Source organism: Haliotis asinina, chromosome 16, assembly GCF_037392515.1.
Source record: "Haliotis asinina isolate JCU_RB_2024 chromosome 16, JCU_Hal_asi_v2, whole genome shotgun sequence".
Taxonomy (NCBI): domain Eukaryota; kingdom Metazoa; phylum Mollusca; class Gastropoda; order Lepetellida; family Haliotidae; genus Haliotis; species Haliotis asinina.
The window spans coordinates 35,508,661-35,535,198 of record NC_090295.1 but is presented as its reverse complement, the minus strand read 5'-3'; the positions used below and the strand labels follow the sequence as shown (position 1 = coordinate 35,535,198).

Below are 26,538 nucleotides of genomic sequence, written 5' to 3'. Positions count from 1 at the left end.
TATAGCTATGCTTGAGGTCTCATTCTTCTTTATTTTCACAGATATGTATGTCCATCAGTTATGCAACTCATGTTTTGCTTGTCTGTTCCGCTCTATCTTGTTTCTTGCCTGTCACAAGAGGCGACTAATTGAATCGGCTGGTCTGGTCGCTGACATGGCTTATTGCATGTCCTCCTATCCCACTCAAATGGATCCGTTTCCCCAATCAGCGAAATTGTAACCCAGAAAAATGAGTAGTTATGTTTCTCTTTAATTGAACGGAGTATGTCATCCTAACGCCGGATTCGTTAACCAGGTTGTACTGATTGGCTGATGGCGATCTGAGAAGCCGATCCATCTTTTGACGAGGCACGGCGGACGTATGGGTAGACTGCGGCCGCAGATCTTCCTCCGACGAATGAGAACAGAGCAGTTAGCGTCGCCTCCAGCAGGAATCAGGACGATCTCTCTGGACTCGCTAGTGCAGCTTTCAGACATCCAGAGCTGGCACAAGAGAAGCATCCGTATGGTTGAGGCAGAATTCGGTATTGATCAGCCGTGGCGTGGGGACCATGACACAGGGCTTGTATTTATAACACGTACTTGGCAGGAGAAGGAGACACTCTTCCACGCTCTTGACAATAAACCAGGAACAGCGAGGAGAGGGCCGAAAGTCTATAACCATTACATGTCTCCAAGACGCATATAAGGCTTGAACAGTCAACCAAGGTGTATGGACACGCTAGTGCCGAATGAAGAAAGTTGGGAAGAACTTTTGCTGGTTTGGAAGGTACGATCCCCCTGAAGTTAGTCTTTGTTATTGATGACACTTTATGGCTTGGTGTTCCTGGGCATTGGGACTTTGTGTACTAGTTCACGTGACAGTGCTGGAGGGAGCACAGCAAACATTATGACGATCAAGGCATGTTTAATGGACTAAACACCATTCCCAGGTAAGGCCTTAGCAGTTCATTACAACTACATTGCAGTCCATCGGGAGCCGTTTAGCGACTGGCAAACTTCCTTACAGTGAAAATTAATCAATTATGGATGCTGGGACATATAGTTAGATGAATCATTCATGACTGTCTTTTGTTACCGAGAACAATCACATCAGGCATCTTAAGTTGAGATAATGTATGGTTTTGTTTGTCTTTGAAGACCATAGAAGTGGTACATATAGGCAACAATGTTGTGTGGATGTCAACACAATGTTTCGGGGTATATGTTTACTCTTTCGTCGGATGAATGTTTCAGACAGAAGTTGACAGCCATACAGCTCAGTTACTTATTGTTGTGTTTGTATTGTTCTTTTGAAACAAAATCACGGAGACTGTGTCATTCTTTGTTCAGCATTCAAGACAGTTGCAATCAGTTTCAAAGCCTCCGAGAAAGGTCCGTTCACTTTGTTGTGTCGTTGTCCTTAAGGGTTTGTGTTATTTGGCAGGTGTTATTTCACTGCCATTTAAAGGGTACCGGTCAGTTCGAAATGAGTTACTGTGATGACGTTGGTCTTTAGAAAGGTCAAACCGTAATCGCGTGGAACAGGACAATGGTTCTTTGTAATGCAATATATGCTTGTGCCGTACATATGACGTCCGCGGTCCTTTCACGCATTATGCCTTTTGAGTTATAGGAAACAGGTAGTGTGTTTCTTTTTGTAGAAGAGTTTGGCATTTGTCGTTAATGTACACATGAACCATTCTAATGTCAACAGCCTCTATTCGTGAGTGAGTTTTGTATCGCTCGTCATTATTTCAGTCGGTTATTTTGCTTTAACATCGAATTGAACAGTATTGTATTTTAATCAAGACACAGTAGCGTGTAAATGGAAAGTGATGAAGGTAGTTTGACGTCAACGACTTTGGCGAAGCTCGCAACTACTGTGCTGAAAATTGAATTTCATAATAGGGTGAATGAGATAGTCGAACCGTCGGTCAGCCTGAGACAGAAGGGCTGCGCGTGTCCACACCTCTGTAATGAGTTCCAGGACTGGGATGATTATTTGGGAGATTAATTGTTAATGTAAACAACAAAGTGTTTTAGTTAAAGTTAAATCATTTACGAAATGACGGGCAAGAATTTGCTCTGACGCCTCGTGAATGAAACGATGTTAGCCAATATCATAACCCTTGCACACAGAACGAATTTGATTATGTCAGAAACGTTATAGCAAATGGCTCTCAAATAGTCATGATGCGGGTGCTCACAAAAGGTAACCGTATCCCGCTCTACGGCGCACCCATCACAGACACATGCAGAGGCAAGACAACTTTTTGCTTTCAAATACATGGGAACATATGGTACAAGTAGAAAGGTACATTGCATCGGATGTCTTTTTTAAAACTAAACTGGTTTCTTTCTTTGCGAACGTCACGAAACACATCACTTGGCTCGTATACGAATCCGATTATCTAACTGCACACAAGCTCACGCTCGCAATCGTACAATCGACACTGCCTTTATCAAATATCTCGGCAAGATGTTGCAAAAGTTTTTTCGCTCTTATTGACATTAGATCGCTATGTACACACGCTGCCTGTTTTGTTCGTAAAACCAACGATTATAAAAATCACAGTTTTTTTAGACACTCTCGCAAAAGCTTTGAAAGCGTTTTCATGGAATTTACTGTGCCATCTGTTGTTAGTTGCTTACATGTAAAAGAAATATTTAAAACATTCAGAATTGGCAATGTTCTGGGAATTCAAGGGAAATGACAAATGTTGGTAGAAAAAAACCCGATATTTTAACAGCCTAATCACAACGTGTTTGTGATGGCAGCTCCAAATGACTGCGTCTGGGATTCACGAAACAAAGAAAAGTTGGAAGGGACGGCGGCCAGACAGAATTTGTTTAACTCCTCGATGGCATGCCCCTATATGTCTACCATTCTTCGCCCTAACTTACAGGCTTGTCTTTTCGCTTTAACTTTGCATCGATTTCATACCTGACTCAAAACAATTTAAAATGATAAACGTCAAACATGATCCTTTTCATAAAAGCGAGAAACTTGTTTCAAGGTCGATAAGAAATTCCTGATAACAGCAGAGATGGTGGAACAATTTCGACTATATCATGAGCATGTTTTTATTGCTCATTATCAAAAAGACGAAGGCTCCAGATGTTCGCATACAGGTAAGCTTTAAAGATTCCAGTGTTAGGTTAAAGATGAGTATAAAGGTTCCAGGTGTTCGCTTAAGGGAAGCATAGAGGTTCCAGGTGTTTGCGTGAGGTGAGCATACAGGTTCTAGGTGTTTGCGCAAAAGTGAGCATAAAGGTTCCAGGTATTCGCATAAGGTGAGCATAAAGGGTCCAGGTGTTCGCTTAAAGGAGATCGTAAAGATTCCAGGTGTTCGTGTAAAGGTGATCTGAAAGGTTCCAGGTGTTCGCTTAAAGGTGAGCATAAAGGTTCCAGGTGTTCACGTAAAGGTGAGCATAACGGTTCCAGGTGTTCACGTAAAGGTGAAAGAAGAGGTACTCCGAGTATGTGATAAATATGTCTCTGTCACTGTCAAATACTTGTGACATCAATTGTTAGAATAAACACAAGGGTATCCGTCTGAAGCACATGAAGCACAAGACAAATTAATTTAGTATCTTGTATAGGGAATTGCACTGGAAGTCATTTTGCTCAAACCTAGACATGTCAACCAAGTGCTTAAGAAAAACTGTTTTGAAACCATTCAAAGGGCATTTAATGTCGTCATCTGGATCAATCACGTTTGTACAAGAATCGTAACTATGATTAGAAACTTGCTGCAAACATCTGTATCTCCTTTTGTCGTGTAATAATGATAACAGGACACTTGTTATTTGGAACTTTCATAATCACGAAAACCAACGCACAGTTTATTAAAAACAACGACAAACTACAACATACGAATACCTCCTAGCTATTTTATCACAAATACAGAATTGTGTTAGTGCCATCATTCAATTTGTTTAGTTTAGTTTTACGCCGTACTCGAGAGCCATTATGGACTCGGCCAGGAAAACTGGCGTATAGAGATTGGTACCAGTGACAAGTTCTCTTACACTATTGTCACTTTCGGGTAATGTGGGTCGGAATTTCGCCAATTATACCGCTGTTTGTGTCATCCTTGGCCATTTAGTTTCGGTGCTAAAAGACATGAGTCTTTTATTCATGGGACTACACAAATGGCGTATTGCTCACTCTCGTAACATATTTTGGGCTCACCTCAGAATGGCTTCATGGCATCCAACTACAGGAATAATGAAACCACACTACCTCATTACATCTCGAACGCTTAACGGTAAACGAACGGCTAAAACAATACATGACCAAAGAATAAATATCACTTCCATGTAGGTTTCACGGCCAATTTGTCTGGAAATGAAGGTGGCGGGATTGGCCCTAATCCTGAACTATAATTACTATCCGGTTTTTAAGTTTTCAATCATTAACAAGAGTCTATCTTTTATTATAGTGACAGAAAACAACATGTAGGTAAGTTTTTATAAAAACAATAACAGTTCATTCCCATGACAGAGTTTGTACGGAGACCAAAATGCATTCAAACTACGCGTGATCAGAACTCCGACGTATCCTGTTTTACTTCTTAGTTTAGAGGTGTTCAAATTCGTCAAATCAACGAATCTATTAACTGAATTAATTTTTACATGTATTCAGATGTTTGAGGTCTGAGGGCACCCTTGCACACAGACACAAACGAACTCTGGCCCTTCTAACGGGGGTTGAGTAGAGAAACAGAGTTAAGGATATGCAATCGCTCTCAATTAAAACGTTTGGTTTTTTCCTCAAACAGTCTGTGATTTAAGAGTCACATGGTAGTTTCCAACGTAGATATAAGAATGGTGGTTTGTGCAAATAGAAACTTTTGTCTTCAAATCACGTTTTTCTCCAGGCCCTGCAGTCTGTAGGTATTGCTCGATGTCTTCCTTTAAATTCAGGAAGCTGTGATCATGGCAGCGCCAAGACCGTTTAATGAAACTGGGCGATCATTGTCTTGAAATATGACTGTGATACAAGTGTGATACACGGACGTTTCCAAAAGAAAGCTCTGAATTCGAAACAAGCATAATACGCGGTAACCATCTGGACATCAACAAAAGGGGCGATCGGTTAGTCGAATGGTTCAAGCAATTACTGGCCACATCTAAGGCCAGGGTTCAATTTCCAACATAATCACAAAGTGTCATACAGGTGAAGAGCCGAGTTAAAATAATATCATTAGCAACCCACGCTTGTCGACTAACCGATGGTCAGGTTCGCTACTTGGGGTGACACATGTCACAGTATGCCAATGTTGATCGATGTTCATGGTGTCAGTCACTGGATTTTGTGGTCCAGGCAGCGGTCATAAAGCGGTAAGATTGCTGTTTGAGGCGTTAAGGACCAAACAAACAGATATAATGTTTGAAGTTTAAGTATGGGACCCCATCGTTATATTGGAAACATCGATTTAAAACGGTGTCAAACGTACATCTGTTTGTCAAAAGGCTATAATTCATTCATAAAAGTGACAGGAACGCAATGTAATGTTTTTGGATGACATCCAAGAGGATTTGATCGACGTCTATTGATACGCAAAGTGCCATGGTGTCCTACAGGTCCAACTAATCTGATACAGAGGTGATCAAGCTTCCTCCAGCCTCCCAAGAGCCTTAATATCTCTCGAACAGTAGACAAATCAAATAAAGCCATCATAAACGAAATAACTTTATTACAAATCATCATTGCTCGATGTCACTTGACGCTATATCACTAGCTTACAAAGAAGAAGAGGTCACGGAATACAGATTCCTTGCTGTTATTGGTATTTGTGTCTGTGAGGGAGTAAGTTGGGAATTGTGTCAGGCCTACCTTTTACTAAATCCCAGGCCAGCTCTTTAGGACCAAGCTGTAGGATTCACACATTTCATAAACATACCAGAATAATCAATCCCTGGTCCTCGTGGAATTCCAGCCACTAAATGACTACTCCCCCAACCTGCCCCAACTGCCATGCTTACCCAATCGTGACTGAATTGATTGAACTTCATATACATTTTTTGTACTAAGGTGCGTTGTTTTGTTTTCGGTGTGAGCAGGGATGTAGTTGTAAGGGATTTGTTTCACGACGTCCGTTGGCATCTGCTTTGTGTTATTTGTGGTTTAATCGCGTTTTTGTAGAGTAACATGTCTTGACAGACAGAATGCAATATTAAAGATGCATATCTGCAACTAATTGAGACAAGTGCATTTGAAAATGTGACAGGTTTGATGCAAAGTAAGAAAATGGAGATTCCAGAGAAACAATCTGTTATTACGTACATGCATAAAACGCAGGTCACGAAAGAAATACGCGAAGATATGACAGCACGTTTGGAAATGACTGCCCGTCATATTTGACTATGAAGACATGTGTTGCTACAATTAAGCGAAGCAGGTAAGGATTCCGCCCTCCTGGTGATGCCATGGCTGAAGTTCATATTGAGGCTAATGTGGTAGGATAGTTTAGTGGTTAAAGCGTTCGCTTGTCTTGCCGAAAACACGACTTCGATTCATCATGGGTATAAATTGTTAAGCCAGTTTTGATGCCATTCTCCGTTATGTTGTTTGGACGTTAATTGCTGAAAGCAGCGGAAGTTCCGCTCAGTCAGAATGTCCATGGCACTGACAAGCGGGATAAGGTGTGGATCAGAAGAGTCCATCAAGAGTCTTCATCCGCATCAGAACACATTCAGCAAGGTGGATGCTCAGTCGGGTTTGAAGGTTGACACCGACCAAGGCTGATCCCACTGAACTATACTGAGATCTTTCAACCAGTTAACTTAAGAAACCTGATAAATTTCCAATGATGAATGAAACATAAATTTAGGTTTCGCTGCACCGCCTTCGTTCCAAAGTTCAAAGGAAACAGTTGAAAAATTGACCTTACACCTCAGCAATAGAATAAGTAGGCGTCGTAATTCCTTCAGTATCTTTGGGACAGTGAAAGGTCATTCTTGATTGAGGTCAAAGACCAATTATCTATCTCTCTCTTAGAAGCATGTAGAGGAATACATTCATCAAGTGTGTTTATCTTGGTGGACAATACACATGAGAGCACATGAGAACACATGCTTGAAAGGGAAGAACGAGGCTTTGATTTACCTCCTCTCGCTTAACTCAAGTAACACCTTATTATTTACTAGTAAGGCATTGCCATCGAGGAGACCCAAGATGAAGGCTTCTGTAGGACAAGATAACAGAACCGGGATGTCGCCGGACCTAGTTTACGGAAGTAAAGGGAAATACATTGAACACGTTTGCTTCCGATTCTGAACAGTTCGAGCAAGAATATTCGGTTTATTTTCGAAAGATGATGACGATGACGATGACGATGACGATGACGATGACGACGATGACGATGACGACGACGTCGATGATGATGATGATCTGTATCTGTCTTTGCGACTTCAAAACCTTTTCGCATAAACCTCATTCATATGACAGATTTTCAGTGATCTGTTCATCGCTTCTTCATCTTTACACCTACTTCCAGTTTCACAGACGAATCCAAATCAGTTACCAATACAACATTCAATTTCCAGATACATATACTTGCATGAAGGAACTGTATGTCAGGCATCACAGAGATTACTCAACGTAAAGGGACAAAACGTGATATACTGCTGAAATATTGTTTCAAGCTGCGTTCAGGAGAACTCACTGACAACCTCAGTCCATGTAGGACCCTTGAACATTGTATGCAGCTGGAACTGCTCTTCATTGACCTAAGCTTGTGGTAAGGGACTACTTGACGGGGTCGGGTGGTCAGACTCGCTGACTTGGTTGACACATGTCACTGTAGCCCAGTTGTGTAAACCAATATTCATATTGTTAATCACTGGATTATGTGGTCCAGCCTCGATCATTTACACACACCCATCGTAGCTGCATGTTGCAATTGAGTAAAACACAAACTTCCATGTATACTTCAAGTCCATGGTACAGCAGGCGAATATGATATCCATCTGTAATTGTAGTATGTGAAAACCTCAGGTATAATTAATTAATAATTACGTACATGAAAGGATACAGAAAACGAGACCCATTTGATACAAAATGCAAATCTCATCAAATATTTTTATGCTTCCATCAACTGGATCTGAGTCCTGTCATATTTCTGAACAAGGCGTCATTCCTCTAGGCGCTGAACCAACTTCATGAATGTAAAAATAGCAAACAATTATTTCACTGATTAATTCCCGCTGGCAATTCGTAATCGTCGTATCACACGAGTATTCATTGTGTAGACAATCATATGAAATATCAAAAAAGCAAAGAAATATCTATGGATTTGGAACTTTTTTATCAAACACACTCATTTCAGAATATTTTCGAAATCCTTTGTCGCCATGATGTTTTCATTTTATAAGTTTTTCCTTCGTGACACGTAACAAGAACATTGCTCAGTTTGAACGGTTTTTAGAGTTCCATATTGAATATGTGCTACTACGACTGATAGACTCCAGGGGGAATTCCATAGAAACCCTTTCAATGACTTGTGTGCGAGTTTCTTTAAAAAAATCTGCTACCCTATTGCCTTTGGCTCTCTGAATAAGACAGGCATGGCGTATATTTATAGCGAGAGATGCAGCATGGTGTATCATAAGTTGTTATGCGACACACTTTTTTATCGACATTAGTCAGGTCGACAACCAAGCGGGAGCCATCATTTTAAATGCCCGTTTCTTTGAAAACGGTGATCATTATACGAAGCTCGTTTGACGGTATCCTTACGGGTTACTTCACTCAGATGAAGAGTATAAGCATAAAGGTATCGATTGATATTTACTGTTTGTAAGAGAAGCCCATCAGGCTAAAGATGACGAGTTGTGGAGACGTAGCGTGGAGACGTTGCGTGAAGACGTAGCGTGAAGACGTTGCATGAACAGGTACCCTCCCTCCCTCCCGAACGAACGAACGAACGAACGAACCGAAGGAGCCTAACAATAGTGCAATCTATAAACATTTTGGGTTTGTTTGCTTCGTTTTTGGCTTTGGTTTTGGTTTTGTTTTGTTTTTCTGTACGAACGTTGAATCAATGTTATGATTTTTTTTCGACTTATATTGCATAACTTTAACGCAGTTTTTGTTAAATGCGTTGGTAAATACATACATCCAAAGAAACAAAACAAGCAGTTTCAACCATCTTCTAAACTGTGTTTGTAATGAGACAACAGAACGTTCTAAAGCCATGACAACATTCTGAATTTAGCTTAGAAGAGTGAAAAATATATTCGATATCTACCACCTATGAAAATAGTCTGGGTTAGAGATTAATTTGATCCTACAGAATAAACAATGTTACAAAAGTCACACCAATTGGAAGCTTCTGGATGAAGGGATTTGTGGCACTGGCGATAGTATATCTCTTTATAAATACCTTGCAAACGATAAGGCTCGCTATGAGCATTATTGCCATTAATTGACTTCTGTGTGCTCCACTGAAATTGCAAACACTCATATTGATGACGAACTCAACACCATCAACTTCCTGTATCAGACGCTGCACGCAATATCCACGTGGGCTGACGCCACAGCCTCGTTGGAGATCAACGGCATCGTCGAAACGATATTGAAAACCTATTCGGACGAGCAACATAAGATGGCGGATATGATATTTTGTGTGTATCCATCTTTTGTAACCGGTGACATTAAGCATTCTAGAATTTTCTGTCAGGGGCCTAAATGAAAATGAAGTATATGTGAGAAGAATATTTGGTATGATATATGTGAGACGTGTTTGAGATGATGAACGAAATTGACTAGATCATGTGTTACCACCTCGCCATGTACATTGCATTCAAATAATTCTAACCATGTAAACTGGAACGTCTTTCATCACACAGTTGCAGGGCCAGAAATAAGAAATGATTGTAGAATTTAATTACCCAGTGCAGGTAAATATACATAATTGATGGGGCTGTGTGAACATCAGCTGCTCCTAGTCTCAAATTAGGCTCTGCACCTACCTCTACTGCAACACCCTCCCCTCCCACACACCACCCCACAACACGCCCTACCCTCTCCCCTTCCCCTCCAAAAGACAAAATTCTGTCGACTCGTGCACATGGTGTTATTAATATATATGGCCACCTGTCACCGATACAAGTCCCTAAGGATCAATTAACGTGACGAAACACCGAGTTATTGTACCACACTCTCATCCACAGTGTCCAACATGTGACTAATACCGTTATAGAGGAGAAGGCGCACAGTGTCCAACATGTGACTAATACCGTTATAGAGGAGAAGGCGCACAGTGTCCAACATGTGACTAATACCGTTATAGAGGAGAAGGCGCACAGTGTCCAACATGTGACTAATACCGTTATAGAGGAGAAGGCGCACAGTGTCCAACATGTGACTAATACCGTTATAGAGGAGAAGGCGCACAGTGTCCAACATGTGACTAATACCGTTATAGAGGAGAAGGCGCACAGTGTCCAACATGTGACTAATACCGTTATAGAGGAGAAGGCGATGTTTGGTGTTTTACTGCCAGTCATTATCCGATGTTTTATGCTTTTTGCGGTGTGCCATTATGACTTCCTGCAAAAATTAACAAGTTCCAAACACCAGGGGTTCTCCATCACACAAAGTTTGTATCCGCATCTCTCGTTATTACCGGGGAGTTGATGTTACTAGAGCTACAACTCTTGCTGAATAATTCAACTACCAATTTTCTAATTACACTTTGTAAATGACTCTGGCCACGGACGTTACACATCGCGTGTTGTTGTGCCCCAGTGTGATGGTTCTTGAACCTGTTATTTTACCCGATTACTAGGAGTAAATAGTCACATCCTTAAACCAACGTTTGTTTGTCGTTTTCTTTTTTATGTTTGGATCGACTAAATTACAAAGGAACATTTTTTATGGACAGGCAACTCCTTTACAACATCAGTGTACGAAATAAGCCAAAAACCCAGCCAGAAATCAGGGTTTGTAATTTCAAAATGATAACAGCCTAAAATGGATTTAACCAAACCAGATAATCCAAAAAATATCACTGGAACGTGTTTTCTAACAGTTTTACCAGACCTACAGGCTGGATAGCTGTAACGTTTGACCGTACGCGTCCGTCAGAAAGCTAGCCTGTCTCATGCGGCTTTTTTCGACAATGTTTTCCGACGATGTTTGGCTTGGTTAGCCGGTTAGCCAATGATTTACGACAATGTTTGGCGTGGTGAGCCAGAGTTTTTTCACATTGTTTTTCGACAATGTTTTGCGTGGTGAGTCAGTGTTTGGTCGATGGTTGTTCGATGTTTTGAGACAATGCAGAGTAGGACAGTGAGGTAGGTCACTGATTTACGTCAATATTTTGCGTAGTGAGGCAATGTTTTGCGACAATGTCTCATGAATTATTGTTTGGAGATAAAGTGGATCGCGGATTACCTGTTTTGCGACATTGATGAGTGTTGTAAGTTTTACGACAATGTTTAAGATTTTTGTCAATATTTTACTTCGATTTAAGGCAATTTGTGTCGGTTTTGCGACAATGTTGGACTTTACGGTGAAAATTTGATGATATTAAATATTCTTATTTAACAAAAATGATCATATGTGGATCCGTCTTGTATAATACACGAGAATATGTGAAACTACTGTACGACATATGCATACGGTATGGGTCCTTTTAACGGCAGGAACTGGGCGATACGGAGCTGTCTTACGGCAAACACAATGAGATATGAAACTCATTTACGACAAAATCGTTGCGACGGGGTCCGTTTTGTGGCAACAATGAAATCATATGGATGTTTTTTAACGATAATTGTGGGGATATATGGGACTTTTTATGACTGGCTAGGGGCATTGTGTATCTGGAGCATGTACCTCCTCAGCCGACTCTATACCAATAATTTCCACATAGTCAATCCCGAAGATGCACACGCCGTAAACACGGTTCATAATTACAGTCGTAGATGCATAATTCCAAAGCATCTACTTCATATCGCAAATGTACTGTCCAAATGATGCCGAGCTGAGTAGATTTCGACGTCAAAATGGCATTTATCTTGTCGGTGCTTTTAGTTCTCGGTACAGTTACACTCTGTCAATGACGGCGTAATACCTAACATGGCCGAATTGGTACAACGCTCGCGGTTAAATGAAGCGCTACCAGTTAGTTCGGAGTCGTTCACAAACGAGTTCAACCTCGTCGCCGGATGTAGCATCCATGAAGTAATCCAAAAAAAGAGAAAGATACAAACGAAAGTATGCTCGGAGGATACCAACCAGCCTTAGAATTAAGTTACCTACGTATATTATAAGGTACTTACACGAATTCTCAGAATCTGTTTGACCTACATGGATATGAAGATCCTGTTGGGTATGCTGTGACCTTAGAAAATGAAGTCAGCAAGGTCTAGTTCAAGATCATTCAATAGGACAAAAGCACTGGGACTATTACCCGATCACCCCTCACCCAAATGGATGATGGAACTGATGACATCATTAACCAGTCCAAGCCATTTGGAACTGGTACCACGAAGTCATGTGGACGTTCTTTCTGGGCTGATGACATCATGGCGCGCCAAGGTCACCAACGCCTGATACGATAATAGACAATACAAGGTCATTCCGTGTTGATGTCAGCAACGTATATTTGGAGCAAATCATCACCATCCCCCTCAAAGACCGTGCCCGAATCCCCCTTCCACGTCAATCCGGAGTTCACCTACTGCCACAAGGGACGTATTGAAGTCAGCATTTGTTCTACCTTCTAGACAGTCAACGTCATCGCTGCAAAGGCCTTACAACCAGGCAGCCAGTAGCTACTAGCCCCGTAGCGCCGTCTGGCGGTGTCAGGAACAGGTAACTCCCAAGGTACGCAGTGTCTAAGTCGGCTGCCGGTAATCAAATAACAAGGCAGGAGAAAGAAGTCCAGGTTTATTACTGATTGTGTTGGTTTGTAGATTCAACCTGTCTGGGGACATTTGGCGTGTAATCCCTGAGGTCTCTAATTCGTGGAGAAGAGATTTGTACTGATACCAGTACTACTTAAGTGGATCTCCGCCGTGGTGGACTAGGGTATGTATTTTATAAGAACGATTTATTTGACATTTTTCTTAATCTTACTGCCCATACATACAACGAAGATAATTGTATTCTCGATTTGTACAGTGATGAAACGTGTGAGAGAGAGGCGGGTGTTGAATACTGCTGAACCACGTTACAGTAAATTGTACATATGTGCACGTGGGATCTTCGCTTCGAGCTTTCCCGAAACAAGCTGTCATAAGGTTATATATTTGAAGAGATGGTGGGGCTAAGGCGTTCTCTCGCAGCGCTAAAGACCCAGGTTCAGTTCCTCACATGGGCAAAGCCCATTTCTGGTGTCCCCTGCCTATATATTGCAGGAAAATTGCTAAACAAACGGCATGAAAACACACTCATTCACCCATGTATTTGAAACACAATCATTGTCAAGTTCAACCCATTCACTTGCTCAGAAACTATTGTGAAAAATCAAGTCTAGTTGCTGACCGTTTTCTTGTGCCACATGATTATCCTGAAGAAACGGTTTGATTGCCCACTCGTTCTGGACATTGGTAATTCCAGGGTCCGCACTTCCATGCCCTTTATGGGTGCACAGTGTGAATCTCATTTTGGTGTTTATTTACGGGATATAGACATATACTAAAGACTTAATTTATTCATTTACAGATATTCATTCACAATACTCATCGAATTATTTTGTCTGTAAGTGGATGAGTGAATTTAGTTTTACGCCGCTATAAGCATTTCACACCAGGGACACCAGAAATGGACTTCAAACATTTTACCCATGTAGAGAATCGAACCGGGGTCTACGGCGTGACGAGCAAACACTTTAATGACAAGGCTACACCAGCGCGAGTTTGCCTTTAAACTGAATGATATGTTCTGAAGTGGGCATTTTGATAATGTTTCGCTTTAGCTCTCACTCTGACTTGCAAACATCTTCTAGGCGTTATTGACTTACACCCTACGGATAGCACCCTGTAAGCTGCTGTACGCTTACTCACGCCGCTCTCTAGTGTCCCGTAACAGATGTCCCGACATTCATAGCCACCGATCTCGCGAGATCACAGACACGTCCGAGACAACCGACAATTCCAAGCTACTTGTAGTGTTATCAGCTCTATCAGAATGTCGTTATTTGAATAATCAGCAATCGTTCTCCTGACCTCAATAACACTGTGAAATGGTGCTCGCCACGTAGCAGATACTGATGCTTACACCTACAGTACTCCTTAGGGACAGCCTGGATTTATACTGTAGTATTAATGTTCAACGGTCACTGTTTACAACCAAGACAACCTGTTATTAAATACCCTTCAGTAGAGCGGGGCATACTTATCCTCTTAGTGAGTGAGTGAGTATAGTTTTACGCCGATTTTAGCAATATCTCAGAAATAGTAAGAAGCTTATTTGGTATTTTGCAACTGTTGAGGAATATGTGATGTGCGAGCATGTTCATCCAGTCATGGTGTAGAGAGAGCGTATTGAATTATTTGAGTGAGAGGGTGAGTTTAGTTTTACGCCGTGAAAGTGAAAATAGACACCACAAACAACTCTGGAATTCCAATTCCTTGTGTCACAAATGTTATTTACAAATGAATTTTTATTCTAAACTTTAATAGTACCGTATTTCTATAATTTATGTCGAGGTTTAGGCAGCATACCTTAACTAAGAAACCACAGACTGCCCCTGTTTGATGAGGTCGTAAAATGAGTTACAATGCGTCTGGTTCACTGGTTACTCCTGTTATGTGGGGGTTTTTTTGCATTTTTTCAGTGTAGTTCTGTAACACACAATGAGACTGATTTAATAGCAATTCCGTATCGGACAGCCAAAGTTTTCTAGCAGCAGAGCCTCGTTTTGAGAATTCCTTGATTTCCAGGTTTCCGTTTATCAGAGCTCGCTATACGACAGAGCAGGTTGTGCGACGTGTTGGCAAGGGTTAGACGGAGGGTAGTGTTGCAATCTACAGTGTTTAGGCGTATCAAATCATACTGGTTAATATTGTGTAACCAGTTAAATGAATCAGGCTAAAAATTCTGGACTGGTTATTGCACTATGTTGCACAATAGGACGGAACCCAGTAAGCAGGAAACGGGACTATTCTGTATCAATATTTTGACTTGCACTGACACCACCACAGATATTGGTTGCGTGTGGTCAGACTCAGATTAGGTCATAAATCAGTTGAAGTTAAACAAGGCGGTGGCGGATAGTACTTGGATGGGTGATCGTGTTTGGCAGCTTGGGAGTTTCTAGGACTTCAGTCCCACAACGAAGCACATATGAGTTTGTTCACTATTGCCTCTGGTCACCCAACAGAAAATGGGTACACTGTGGGATATAAGTCAAGTGACCATAACCTTTTAGTGAAGGCAGTTTGGGTTATCCGAGGTATTGATGAACTGTGGCTTTGAGCACACTTTGCTGTGTTGTTTCGTGCAATACATGAAACTGTATGATTATATTTAGTATATTGATGTCGTAAAGTGAGCGTAATGTCTGCCGTGACAAAGGTCACATGCAACCAAAAAATCAAACATAATTAAAACACATTTATCACTTATTCATGACATATAATATACATTGCTGCTTTTAAAATAACAAATAAACACAATTATAAGCGTACACTCGCGATTCAAAAGTGCAATATTTTGTACTTGCGCTTACCTGCCTCGAAACGAAGCCCTCGGGAGACCGAGCCCAGTCATAGCGGGTTGGGGTGCAGTCAAGTGTAACGACGGCTTCCAACTGGCTGGTTCATTTGCTGATACGCTGAAGGCTCATTGTGTGTACAGAAAGATGATCTGTTTGATGGGCATTTTAGAAGTATGGCGAGTCACAAGAAAGTAATATTCTTTATGGATAACAACTTCTTTTATTGTACTTGATGCGTCGTTTTAGTATGGATTCAGTATGGTGTTTTTGTAGTATATGATGTTTAGCTCAGGTTCCGTAAATATGTTGTTAACACCACTGTATTATGTCTGTGTGTCTAGGTACTCTGGGCCAATGATAATGACCTTGTATACTTTCTTTTGCCGTTCAGTTTATATGAGACTGTTGTGATAATACTGTAGCAAGCTGATATCCTATACTTGTGATAATGAGTGAGTGAGTGTATATGATATAATTTGCAATGTCTTTCAACCCTAAAATATAAGATACATAAAATATACTATATTTAGAAATCTGCGTAATAAAACATTTGTCCAGCGACTCTAAGAAACATCCATATACACCCTCAAAAATGTGATAGACACAACTGACAAAACCCTGTTAAGATGGTTTCGCTTGTTCGTTCAGTATCGCCGCACTCAGTAATATTCCTGCTGTATGACGACGGTTGAGAATAATCGAGGCTGCACGAGACAATCCAGTGATCAACGGCATGAACATCGTCAACATGAGCACCAAGTCATCGAGCCTGGCCACCCGATCCCGTTAGTCGCCTCAAGCATGGGTGGGAGAAGACTAATTCTAACAGGCGCCTTCACGAGCCCAACCCCTTTAAGAAAGTACAACAGCGTGTTGTAATCAGCTAACAAGATTCGCGTTACTGGGACTAAGGGTGAAGATTCGCGTTACTGGGACTAAGGGTGACCAAAATGGTACTGTACAACATATATCACCGCTAGCTAAACACCGACGAAGCATGGAATGAAGTTACTCACGCCCAATACACATAATGACCCTTACGGCCCACCATACTAATCTCGTACATGCGTCTGTAACCCAGATCAATGGGTAATTCTCCGTTAGTGATGAGCTGACACACTTCCCAGTAAATGATGTTAACAATGTGATTCTCGTGTTTTCGCTTTGGAAGCCGAAGCTTTATACAACACTGTTTAGTAGTCTAGTGTCTAGTGACACCATTATGCTTCAATTTCGTTGAATTTAGTTACATATAATTAGGTTACATATTTTATTCGATTTATTTTATTGACACTGTGTTGTAAATGCACATCGTATAACGAAGTCATTTTTACCCGAAGTGAAATATCGAGGTTGGACCATGATGAATGAGAACTGGGTAGCCAAGTGGTTAAAGCGTTCGCTTTAGTGCAATTCCTTACATAGGCACACGGTATGAAGCTCATTTTTTCATTTTATTTAGTTTACTTATTTTTTCCTTTCCCCGTCGTGATTTGCTTGAATATTGCTGAAATTTATCACTTACCCACTCACTGACCCTCTGTCCTCACAAAGGTATAGGGACCGTCATACCAGCGAAAAGTAACCAGATCGATTCTCTGTGATCATGCGTGAGAGGGTACATATTGTTGCCCTGCCTGCTGCCGCGCATTAACAGGATAATGCAGGCGCCTGCTTGGAGTCAAATGTATGTCTTTTAGATAAATTAAACGTGTTAACAGCTATATACTTGTGGATTTGTGTCATAAAACTGACATTTTAGTCCACTCACAAGCAGTGACTACCACTAAATTCATGGACGTCGTTACAGAGCTGAAATTACGGAAGCCCATTGGGACCACAGTCATTCATCATCTATGCAGAGGCTACTTTCATCAGCGTAGATGATGCTTGCATCTATGTAAACCACGTATACCAAGTACTCATATCAGCGCGTATACCGTCGAATTGACGGACGAACAACAAGTATAATCTATGCTGACTACGATTTTGTTGACAGTGACACTGATGTGCTTCCATATCAAATAGTCCTTCGTGTGACAATGAAAGACAATTTCACCCTATCCCCAGTGGATACCGTCGTTGTTTTCATCACCACTTTAGTCTCAGTTCACGTGGAGTTTAAGAAGCTTTACTGTAACTATGTGCTCTGTGATATGACTTTCCCAGAACAAAACAACTGGTATGGTATCAGTTTCTGTATTTTGTTCAAATGAAACATGATCCTACTTACAGTTTCAGTTATTGCCATGTGAATCAAAGAATTGTACAATATAAGTATGCTTCTGGTTACGTCTGATGTCTGATACTCATTCACCATGACAACCAAGTGTTACTTTGAAGAATTTAACAATTTAACAAAAAATCGGTTTCTCTACAATCTATCTACATAAACAATACACAATCATTGCACGGATCATATTCATGTAAGGTTGTTCGTTTAATGCATTGTGTAGAGAACGTTTGTCAGAAGGTAAGTCTGATTTGTGTTTCTTTAAACACCACAAACCCTTCCATATACTCATGAGACATAATTGCTGAATCGTGTCTCGATTGTAAACAGATTGTAATCATTGTATGTTCGTGAATCACTCTCTACTAGTGACGATGAAGCGTATCCTGCTTTCCTGTAACACGTGTCATAAGCACATGCAAGGGCAAAGCAAAGAGGCACAAGAAGAGACACAAGAACTTATGGTTCCATGTCGGAAAAGGGAATTGGATAGAACATATATGCAGCATCAATGACATTGGCAATAGTCTCAATATGTTTTCCATAAAAGATTCACTTGGGCCTTGAATGCTGTCATCTTGTTCAAATAATTCATAGGGGCAGCGGGTGGCCTTGTGGTTAAAGACTTCTCTCGTTACGCGGAAGACAAAGTTTGAGTCCCCACATGAGTATAATGTGTGAATCCCATTCCTGGTGTCCCGGGATATTGTTGGAATATTTCTAAAAGCGGCGTAAAACTAAATTCACCTTCACACCTAAATAATTCATGACGTTCCGTCTCATATATGCCTCAAAAGTTGCAAAATGTAATACCAAAATATTCTTATTACTGGAATATCGCCTGAAATGAATACTGAAATGTCTCCCAAATGCCTACACTAAAACAGTTTGGAAGCTTTGCTGAGGCTCAGAATGTTGCAAATTTACTTTTGAGGGACGCTCTTTTAATCTTATAGAAACAGCATCCTCGATTGTTTCGAAATAAATAAATGACATCAAACGTTGGAATGTGTGAGTGAGTTTTACGCCACTGTAAGCAACATGTCCGCAAAATTTCACGGCGATTGTCACCAAAACTGGGTTTCATGCTATGTACCCACGTGGTGAATCAAACCCGGGTCTTTAGCGCGACGAGTCGACGCTTTAACCATTAAGCGAGCTCATCACCCTTCGAAATGTTGAAAGCCTACTGGAGCTCTGGACAGCGATATCTTCCATCGCTATTGACAGTACACAATGTGGACTTGTCATAGACAGAAAGCTTTCAATATTTTATGCTTCATTTGCCGGGAGGTCACGTGATGTTGGGTCTGACGCGATCTATTCCCAAAAGGTGACAAGTCAGCTCCGAGGTTAATTCCCCGTTATCACATTCCGTGTGTTCAGTAAACTTCTACATCATTTGCTCATCATATGATGATCATTTTAAGTCACGCAGACACTGTCTGGACACAGCTGTGCCTGTGTGGAAGGTCAATGTGATGGAGTGTGAAGACTTAGTCTGGCTCTGTGTACCAGAGGAAGCAGCAAGTCCCTCGCCGTGGGCGACAGCTACTGATAAAACGTTCTGACCTCGACTAGATGTAGTCCCATTTTCTAATATATATTTTAAAAAATGGATTCGAAATGGATTCATTTCCTTATCGTCGATGTAGGCGTTAGCATCAAACAGTGTTCGGGGCGGCTTGATAACAGTGTATATTGAAACGTCGCTCATTGTCATAAACCAAAAATTGTTATCCATAAACTTGCCTTTTCATTGCGAGACGTTACGTAAGGAACACGTGACAATGTTGTCACTTTGTATTTTTCATACTGACAATGTCTGTAAAAACGTGTTTGATCAAGGAACTTGGAATACGTGACGTGTCAAATAGTACAATATATAAGGTCAGACTGATTATTAAGGATGGCATGTGTCATAAACTCGGAACATTTAATTTGACTCTAAAACCTGAAGAAATGTCAAATGAATTTTTTTCCATGAACTGTTCTACCAAGTTCCTGTTTCAGAATCACCAGAAATGATAAGTACAGTCACGGAAAACTTAACACTGTCATGGAAGGGTTTCTTTTTATTCTCAGAAGACGTTTGGAACCGATGTCATGAACAAAAATGTTTTCTCGGTTTCTGTTCATTTCCAAATAAAAGAAACAACTTCAGTTATGTCAAGAAATTAGCCCTTTTCAGTTTTGAACACGGACGATGGGGTAGCTTAGTGGATTCAAACTGATTTGACCCCATGGCTACTCTACGGCCTCCCGAGTGCTAGATTTGACAAGTAAGGCACTACAGCGACCCGGGTCGTTTGTTTCAACCCCGAGGATACTTATAAAAGACCCCATTTCAAATGATGGCAAGTATCCCCCAGGTTGACATAATGAACTGTGTTCATCCGTTCACATGTCAGGATCCGTGATTCACTGCTCAGTCAGGTCTTTGCGTTTACGCAGACAGCGTAGAACCGAAAGGTCAGATAGCCCCGAGACACGTATGGTATTACATGCAGCAAGAATTGCTGGAGTATCGACCAAGGATTAACGCACTCCTGGCATCTGTAGATAGGGGGTATCATCCTTCACAGCCAAGAAAACTATCAACAATGAATAACTTTTTTCATTAGTTTTTGACAGGATTGACGTGTCTGTGCTTGGTCGAAAGACACCCCAGCACCATCAATGTAACTCTCGTTTGTGGCGATAGTTTTTCAAGTTAGGTTAAGACAAAAAATGGTGAAACTTGTCTGGAGGCATTGGTTACCCATTTCATCGATCTCTTTGGGCATGAATGGAGTTCTGGGGACCTTCCATAATGCACTTTACTATAACATTCCTGCAAAAATCTTGAACACGGCTTAAGTACCACCTCACCTCACCTCACCTTTGTGCCTTCGCCAGCAGATGTTCTCTGCAAATGTGTGGATCCTGTAACATATAAACTAGTCTAGAATTAGCGTTTTTCACATGGGAAATGTCACATACACGTAAACGACCATACATAGTAGCCGCATGTAATGTTCGGAGTGAGTGAATATTGCTTTATTCAGCAATTTTGCACACGGCAGGAACTGGGTTCCAAGTTGTGATTGTAATTGGAGAAACACATTCGTTGCAGGTTGTGTATGTTACTGTCAAAATGTTATAAAATAATGAATCGTGTTTCTGTGTTTCAGATGAAATCCTTTGAATCAGCAACACAAAGGAACTGAGAATCGACCCTCCAACATGTCGTCCAACATATCGGACCCGTCGAAGGAACCATTTGGCGTTGTAAACGCCAACCTCGAGAAGTTCGCCCACTGGTACTGGCACATCCATGGCTATCTCAGCCTCATCATCTGCACCTTCGGCATCTTCACAAACATCCTCAACGTCACCGTCCTCACGCGTAAGTCGATGCGTACGGCAATCAACTGTATACTGTGTGCCATAGCTATATCCGACATTGTTACGATGTCGTCATACATTCCATATGCCGTTCACTTCTACCTTATCTGCGACCTCACCCCGTCCCCAGAACGTTACTCCTACGGCTGGACGACGTTCCTTGCCATCCACGGTAACGTCACGACAACGAGCCATTGCATATCAATATGGCTGGCGGTGTTCATGGCGGTCATGCGTTACGTCTACCTTCAGACCAAGCGTTGTCCAAGTATCAAGGTCACGTGTGCTTTGATCTGTGTAATACCAGCGTTCGTAGCACTTATAATGATGCCCAACTATCTCATCACCGACGTCTACGAAGCCAGCGTCCCCGGCCTCAACGCCAGCATCTACAGACTGAACGAGTACGCTCTTGGTAACAATAACCCGACGACCCGAGCACTGGTTGCGTTTTGGCTATATGCCATTGTCGGTAAGCTTCTGCCGTGTACGTTGATATCAATCTTTATGGGACTCCTACTGAAGAAACTGCACGAGAGTGCCAAGCGTCAGAAGCGTTTGTTTAACGCTTCCGATCATGCGCAGAAGAAGAAGAAGCGCCATAAGTGCACAACGACGATGTTGCTGGTGATAATTGTGATGTACATGATCACCGAGCTCCCACAGAGCTTCATAATACTGATGAGTGCCTCTTACCAGTACTTTTTTAGAAATGTGTATTTTCTTCTCGCGGATATTTTAGACATGGCGGCGTTGATCAACAACGCCATCAACTTTGTGTTGTATTGTACGATGAGCCAGCAGTTTCGGGACCATCTATATGATCTAAGTGGAGCTCTTCTTTGTCGAACACAACGTGCAAAAAGGAAGAGGTTCGCCAACAATGTTCACTATGACACCGTCAATGCAAGCGCAAACCAGTCCCACTTAGACCACTTGTGCGTTACTACGGCAACCAGTGAGAAATCATTATCACATGGATGACGTCATAAGATAAGCGAGGTGCAGTTATGAACAGCGTTTTTTAAGGTGGTACATGAAGAAGGAGTGCTTATGAACAAATATTGCATACTACAACATTAGGAATATTTAGGTAGATTTCCGTAGCCTTTTTCGGAAACCGAAATCAGCCGAGAATATCCGAATGTGAAAATATAGTCCGACCCCTTGAAAATGATAAATGCAATTTTTATTCGTTCACAGTCTCTCCTCCTTAATGTTTCTCTTTAAACAGCTCTGTGGATTGAAAATGTTTTCAAACATATGGTATATATGTGATTTGTGATATGTGCAGCTGTGATGTCTGTGACTACTAACCGGTTATTGGACCACGTGACCAGGGGATGTTCATGCGCATCTCGCTTACATGACACGTGATACTCATGTGACAGCTATAATATAAGATTGTCCTGGCAAAACACTTTACGGGAAGCTGTTTGCATGAGCTCAATTCAATTTGAACTTGGGACTTCCTGGAATACGTTGTCGGAAAATGTCGATTTTCTCCGCAGTGGTATGTCACTTACCTGCTCGTTGAATCGGAACTGTCAAGGAGAACGTTGCTACTCGGAGGTAGGACGAGATTTTCCAGTTGTTAAACGTCCGAACGGTTCATTCGGAGCTAACAGAACTATGCCACAGCGCAATTCTTCAGAATGAGCAAGTGGGACCTTTGTGCACCGGAATTAGACGAGCTTCTTCCGAATCCTGGAAAATTAGAGTGTACATGACTGTACAGTGTTGTTATAAACAATGAGTCGACTATAGTGCTGTACAGTATGATAGTGCTCAAGTGATGTCTGTAAATGTTCGGTTTTTCGGTGTCGTGTCGAGCATGTGGAACGCGCTGAGCCTACAACAGCAGTTCGACAAACAAGTACCACCAGATAGCTAACATTCTAGCTCTGACATAAGTGCCGCTCTTGTTCCTCTGCTAAACACACATTTACTCATCGTGTCATGTGACTAGTCACGTGTCTTTCTGTCTCTCTCAGTGGAATTGCTGGTGCGGCGTAAAGCAATATTCACCCTTTCTCTCAGTGCATGTTCTCAGTCATATACTTAGATACTGCTATCGAATAAACTATTTTTTCCAATGTTTTCGTTTATTGTGTAGCTTTCTCTGTATGTTTCTCTGTGTGTCATGGCAATATCTGTTGACTCCGGGAGACGAATCAACTACGTTAAGACATGATCCATAAATTCTGCATATTTTTGCATAGTCTTTAGCTGTCCTTTTTCGTTTCCTTCAGAAGGGGCAGTAAATTCCTCGATAAAAGTGAGTATCTTTTTACACCCTTACTAGCAATGTTCCAGCAATATCACGGCGGGGAACACCAGAAATGGGCTTCACACATTGTGCCCATGTGGGGAAACGAACCCGAGTCTTCAGCGAACGCTTTAACCATTAAGCCACTCCGGTGTAGTTTAGAAGCAACAGCAACCACAACATCATGACGTCATCATGAACGTTCAATTACTGATTCCACTAACGGTAACACTGTAAATTACATGGTACATATAAAAAGTTCATGTTCCACGCAAAACTTTATTAATTCGTGACTATCCAGACAGTATTGATCGAACAGACCATGTCTCTCACGTTACCAATGACGTCATAATGAGTAAGATTGTTTAACGCCGTTTTGAACAGAATTTCGATCGTATCGTGGTATGTGAGCTTGATGTTTGCTGAAAGCTCAGTTTAAGTAAATTTAGTCCCTGTTTTATTCGTTACACTCCCTTCCTGAGTCTAACCAACCCTAGCAGGAGGTCGCGTCAGGTAACCTTTGAGACTGACCTCCAAGAAGACTCGCACCCGTATCGTACCCCATTATTGACAAGAATCTCGAACGTAGATTTTCTGATACCTATCATTTTGGAAGAAATAGTAGCAATGGAAACAAATTTGTATATAATTCACATTGTTCACTTTCAAAGTGACGTTTCAGTACCAGTGCAGTTTCTCGATAGGTCTCTGTACATGAAAATCCAAGCAGTCCCAGAACAGTGGGAATAATGACTGTATTTAGTCTCGTCTCTGGTGTGTAGAGACATCGAGAGTGCAGTTTGGATAGCCTGTAACTTTGTGTGCAAATTCTTTCTGTGTTGTCACAACTCTTAGAGTACTTTCCACAATCAAACATCTGTTTGTGAGTACAGCAACATGCAGTAAAGCTCGCGAAAGACCAGACCGCCCAGCTGAGAAAGGATAATTCTTGATGAGAAAACCGCGATAAACTTGGTATGCCTGGTGGCTGCAAGAGTTGTCTAGTTCCCAGGGAGCTGAGATTGATAATACGATGTGCTGTTGAGATTGACATCCAGTGATCGAGGAAAACAATACCATCGACTTGAGCATGTACTAGTTGCATGGATATGCTCACATGTAAATGTCATATCCTAATGCTAATATGCATGTTGTGTACATTACGTCTTACCATATCAATTGTACAAAATGAAATGTGGTTTAGTTTCACATTCAAATTGAAACATGAATCGCACATAATATGAAAAGAAAGAACATCACAGAAATGGTTTACAGAAAATGTTCAGCTTCGGAGTGGACAAACTTGCGCAAAATCTTCTTTGGCCTTACTTAAACTGCACGCCATAAACCGTCTATCAGTAAACGATGTATTTACCATCAAAAGTCTATCAGTTTATGAAAGTAAATCGCTCTATGATATGCAAACAAGTTTATTATATGGAAACCCGTTTATGAAATGCAAACCAGTTTAAGATATGCAAACCAGTTTATTAGATGCAGACCAGTATAAGATATGCAAACCAGTTTGTGAAATGCAAACTCGTTTATAAATGCAAACCAGTTTACGAAATGCAAACCAGTTTAAGATATGGAAACCAGTTTCTGCAAGCCCCCAAAAGGCTTTTTTTGAAAGAAGCGCACACCACCGACGCCTATCATCTTATGATGAGCAAAAATACCAAACTTTTATCAGTTTTCGATACAAAATGGCAGTTCATATAGGGACAAAGGGGCCTGGTTGTACCACAAATACATGAGCACAGTGAGAAGTCCTTAAGGTTACCATGGAAATCGAGGTTATTATTTCCTCCAGGCAACCTCTCATCACTTCATCAAATGGAATCATACAACCAACCAGTTTGCTACAGGCTGGGCGATTTCATGCTCATTCTTAATTACCTCAAAATTTGTATTATTATCAGTATAACATTACAGGGCGGTGAGGTAGCCTAGCGGTTAAAGCGTTATCCGGTCACGCCAAAGACCCGGGTTCGGTTGTCTACATGTGTGGAATGTGTGGAACCCATTTCTAGTGAAAACCAGCGGTGATTTTGCTTGAATATTGCTAAAAACTGGGTAACACCTGGCTCACTCACTCACTCACTCACTCACTCACTCACTCACTCACTCACTCACTCACTCACTCACACGCTCACTCAACATTAAAACCATGTTCCAGTAAGCTTTTGCCTCAGACCTGGTTGATAAAGACACTGGCAATAGAGAGAGGCTGAAAATATCTGCACCTAGGATCTCTGAGAGAGGAATTCGAAGGTACTTGGTTCAATGCCCGGTCAAGTTCTACCCCGAAGAACGGTAAACGATGGTACTTTTTGCTTTCTGCACAAGAATGCCCGTCAGAGTAAACTTTGTCTCAGTCGGTAAACTGCGACATGGTATTTGTGGTATCGTAGAGGCCTTTCCCGACAGGGTATATAGCATGCTAACTTAGCGAGCACCCGGTGTCTCCGCCGTCTACGCCCAATGGAATGTTCGATAATATTATGTGCCAAAGAGAATACTGATTTATATGCAAGTATTAAGAGTCATATATACATATGAGGCTCATGTTAGCAAGCAATGCTTGTCGTAAGAGTCGACTAATGGACCGGATGGTCAGGCTCACTGACTTCGTTGACACATGTCATGCGATCCTACTTGTGATGTAGAATACTTCTTGTTATTGACGTCAAGCCTAGACCAGACAATCCAGTGACTGATATCATTAACCTCTCACACCGTCGTTGTACCATAGCACACAGTGTACCAAGTGATCGATCATGATGAATAGAATTTCATCTGAACTCATTAACCTCATCTTTCAGTGAATTTTACACAACATTAAGAAAACATGACGACGTGACTCCTCGAGGTTCTATCATTGCACTTATATTCGAACTCGAAATACAGGTGATGAGCGAATGCATTATCCACAAAGCTACCCACTGCTCTTTAAGTCGATGACTGTCACAAACTAACGAACAACACAC

At 41.4% G+C, this 26,538-nt stretch overlaps 1 protein-coding gene across 2 annotated transcripts; it reads left to right on the top strand.

Annotated features, from left to right (window-relative positions):
* The first annotated feature begins 495 nt into the window (after positions 1–495).
* On the top strand, positions 496–23,345 carry LOC137268332 (G-protein coupled receptor dmsr-1-like). 2 transcript variants are annotated; one of them, XM_067802885.1, is made up of 2 exons: positions 496–769; positions 21,066–23,345. In XM_067802885.1, the coding sequence occupies exon 2, from the start codon at positions 21,118–21,120 to the stop codon at positions 22,261–22,263; it is 1,146 nt and encodes a 381-aa protein (XP_067658986.1). In that variant the 5' UTR covers positions 496–769; positions 21,066–21,117; the 3' UTR covers positions 22,264–23,345. The 2 variants fall into 2 exon arrangements, with proteins under 2 accessions (XP_067658986.1, XP_067658985.1); XM_067802884.1 differs by having other exon boundaries at positions 496–932.
* The last annotated feature ends 3,193 nt before the right edge of the window (positions 23,346–26,538 follow it).

Excerpts from the sequence above, each read along its gene's own strand:
- LOC137268332 (XM_067802885.1), top strand. The coding sequence starts at position 21,118 with ATGTCGTCCAACATATCGGACCCGTCGAAGGAACCATTTGGCGTTGTA.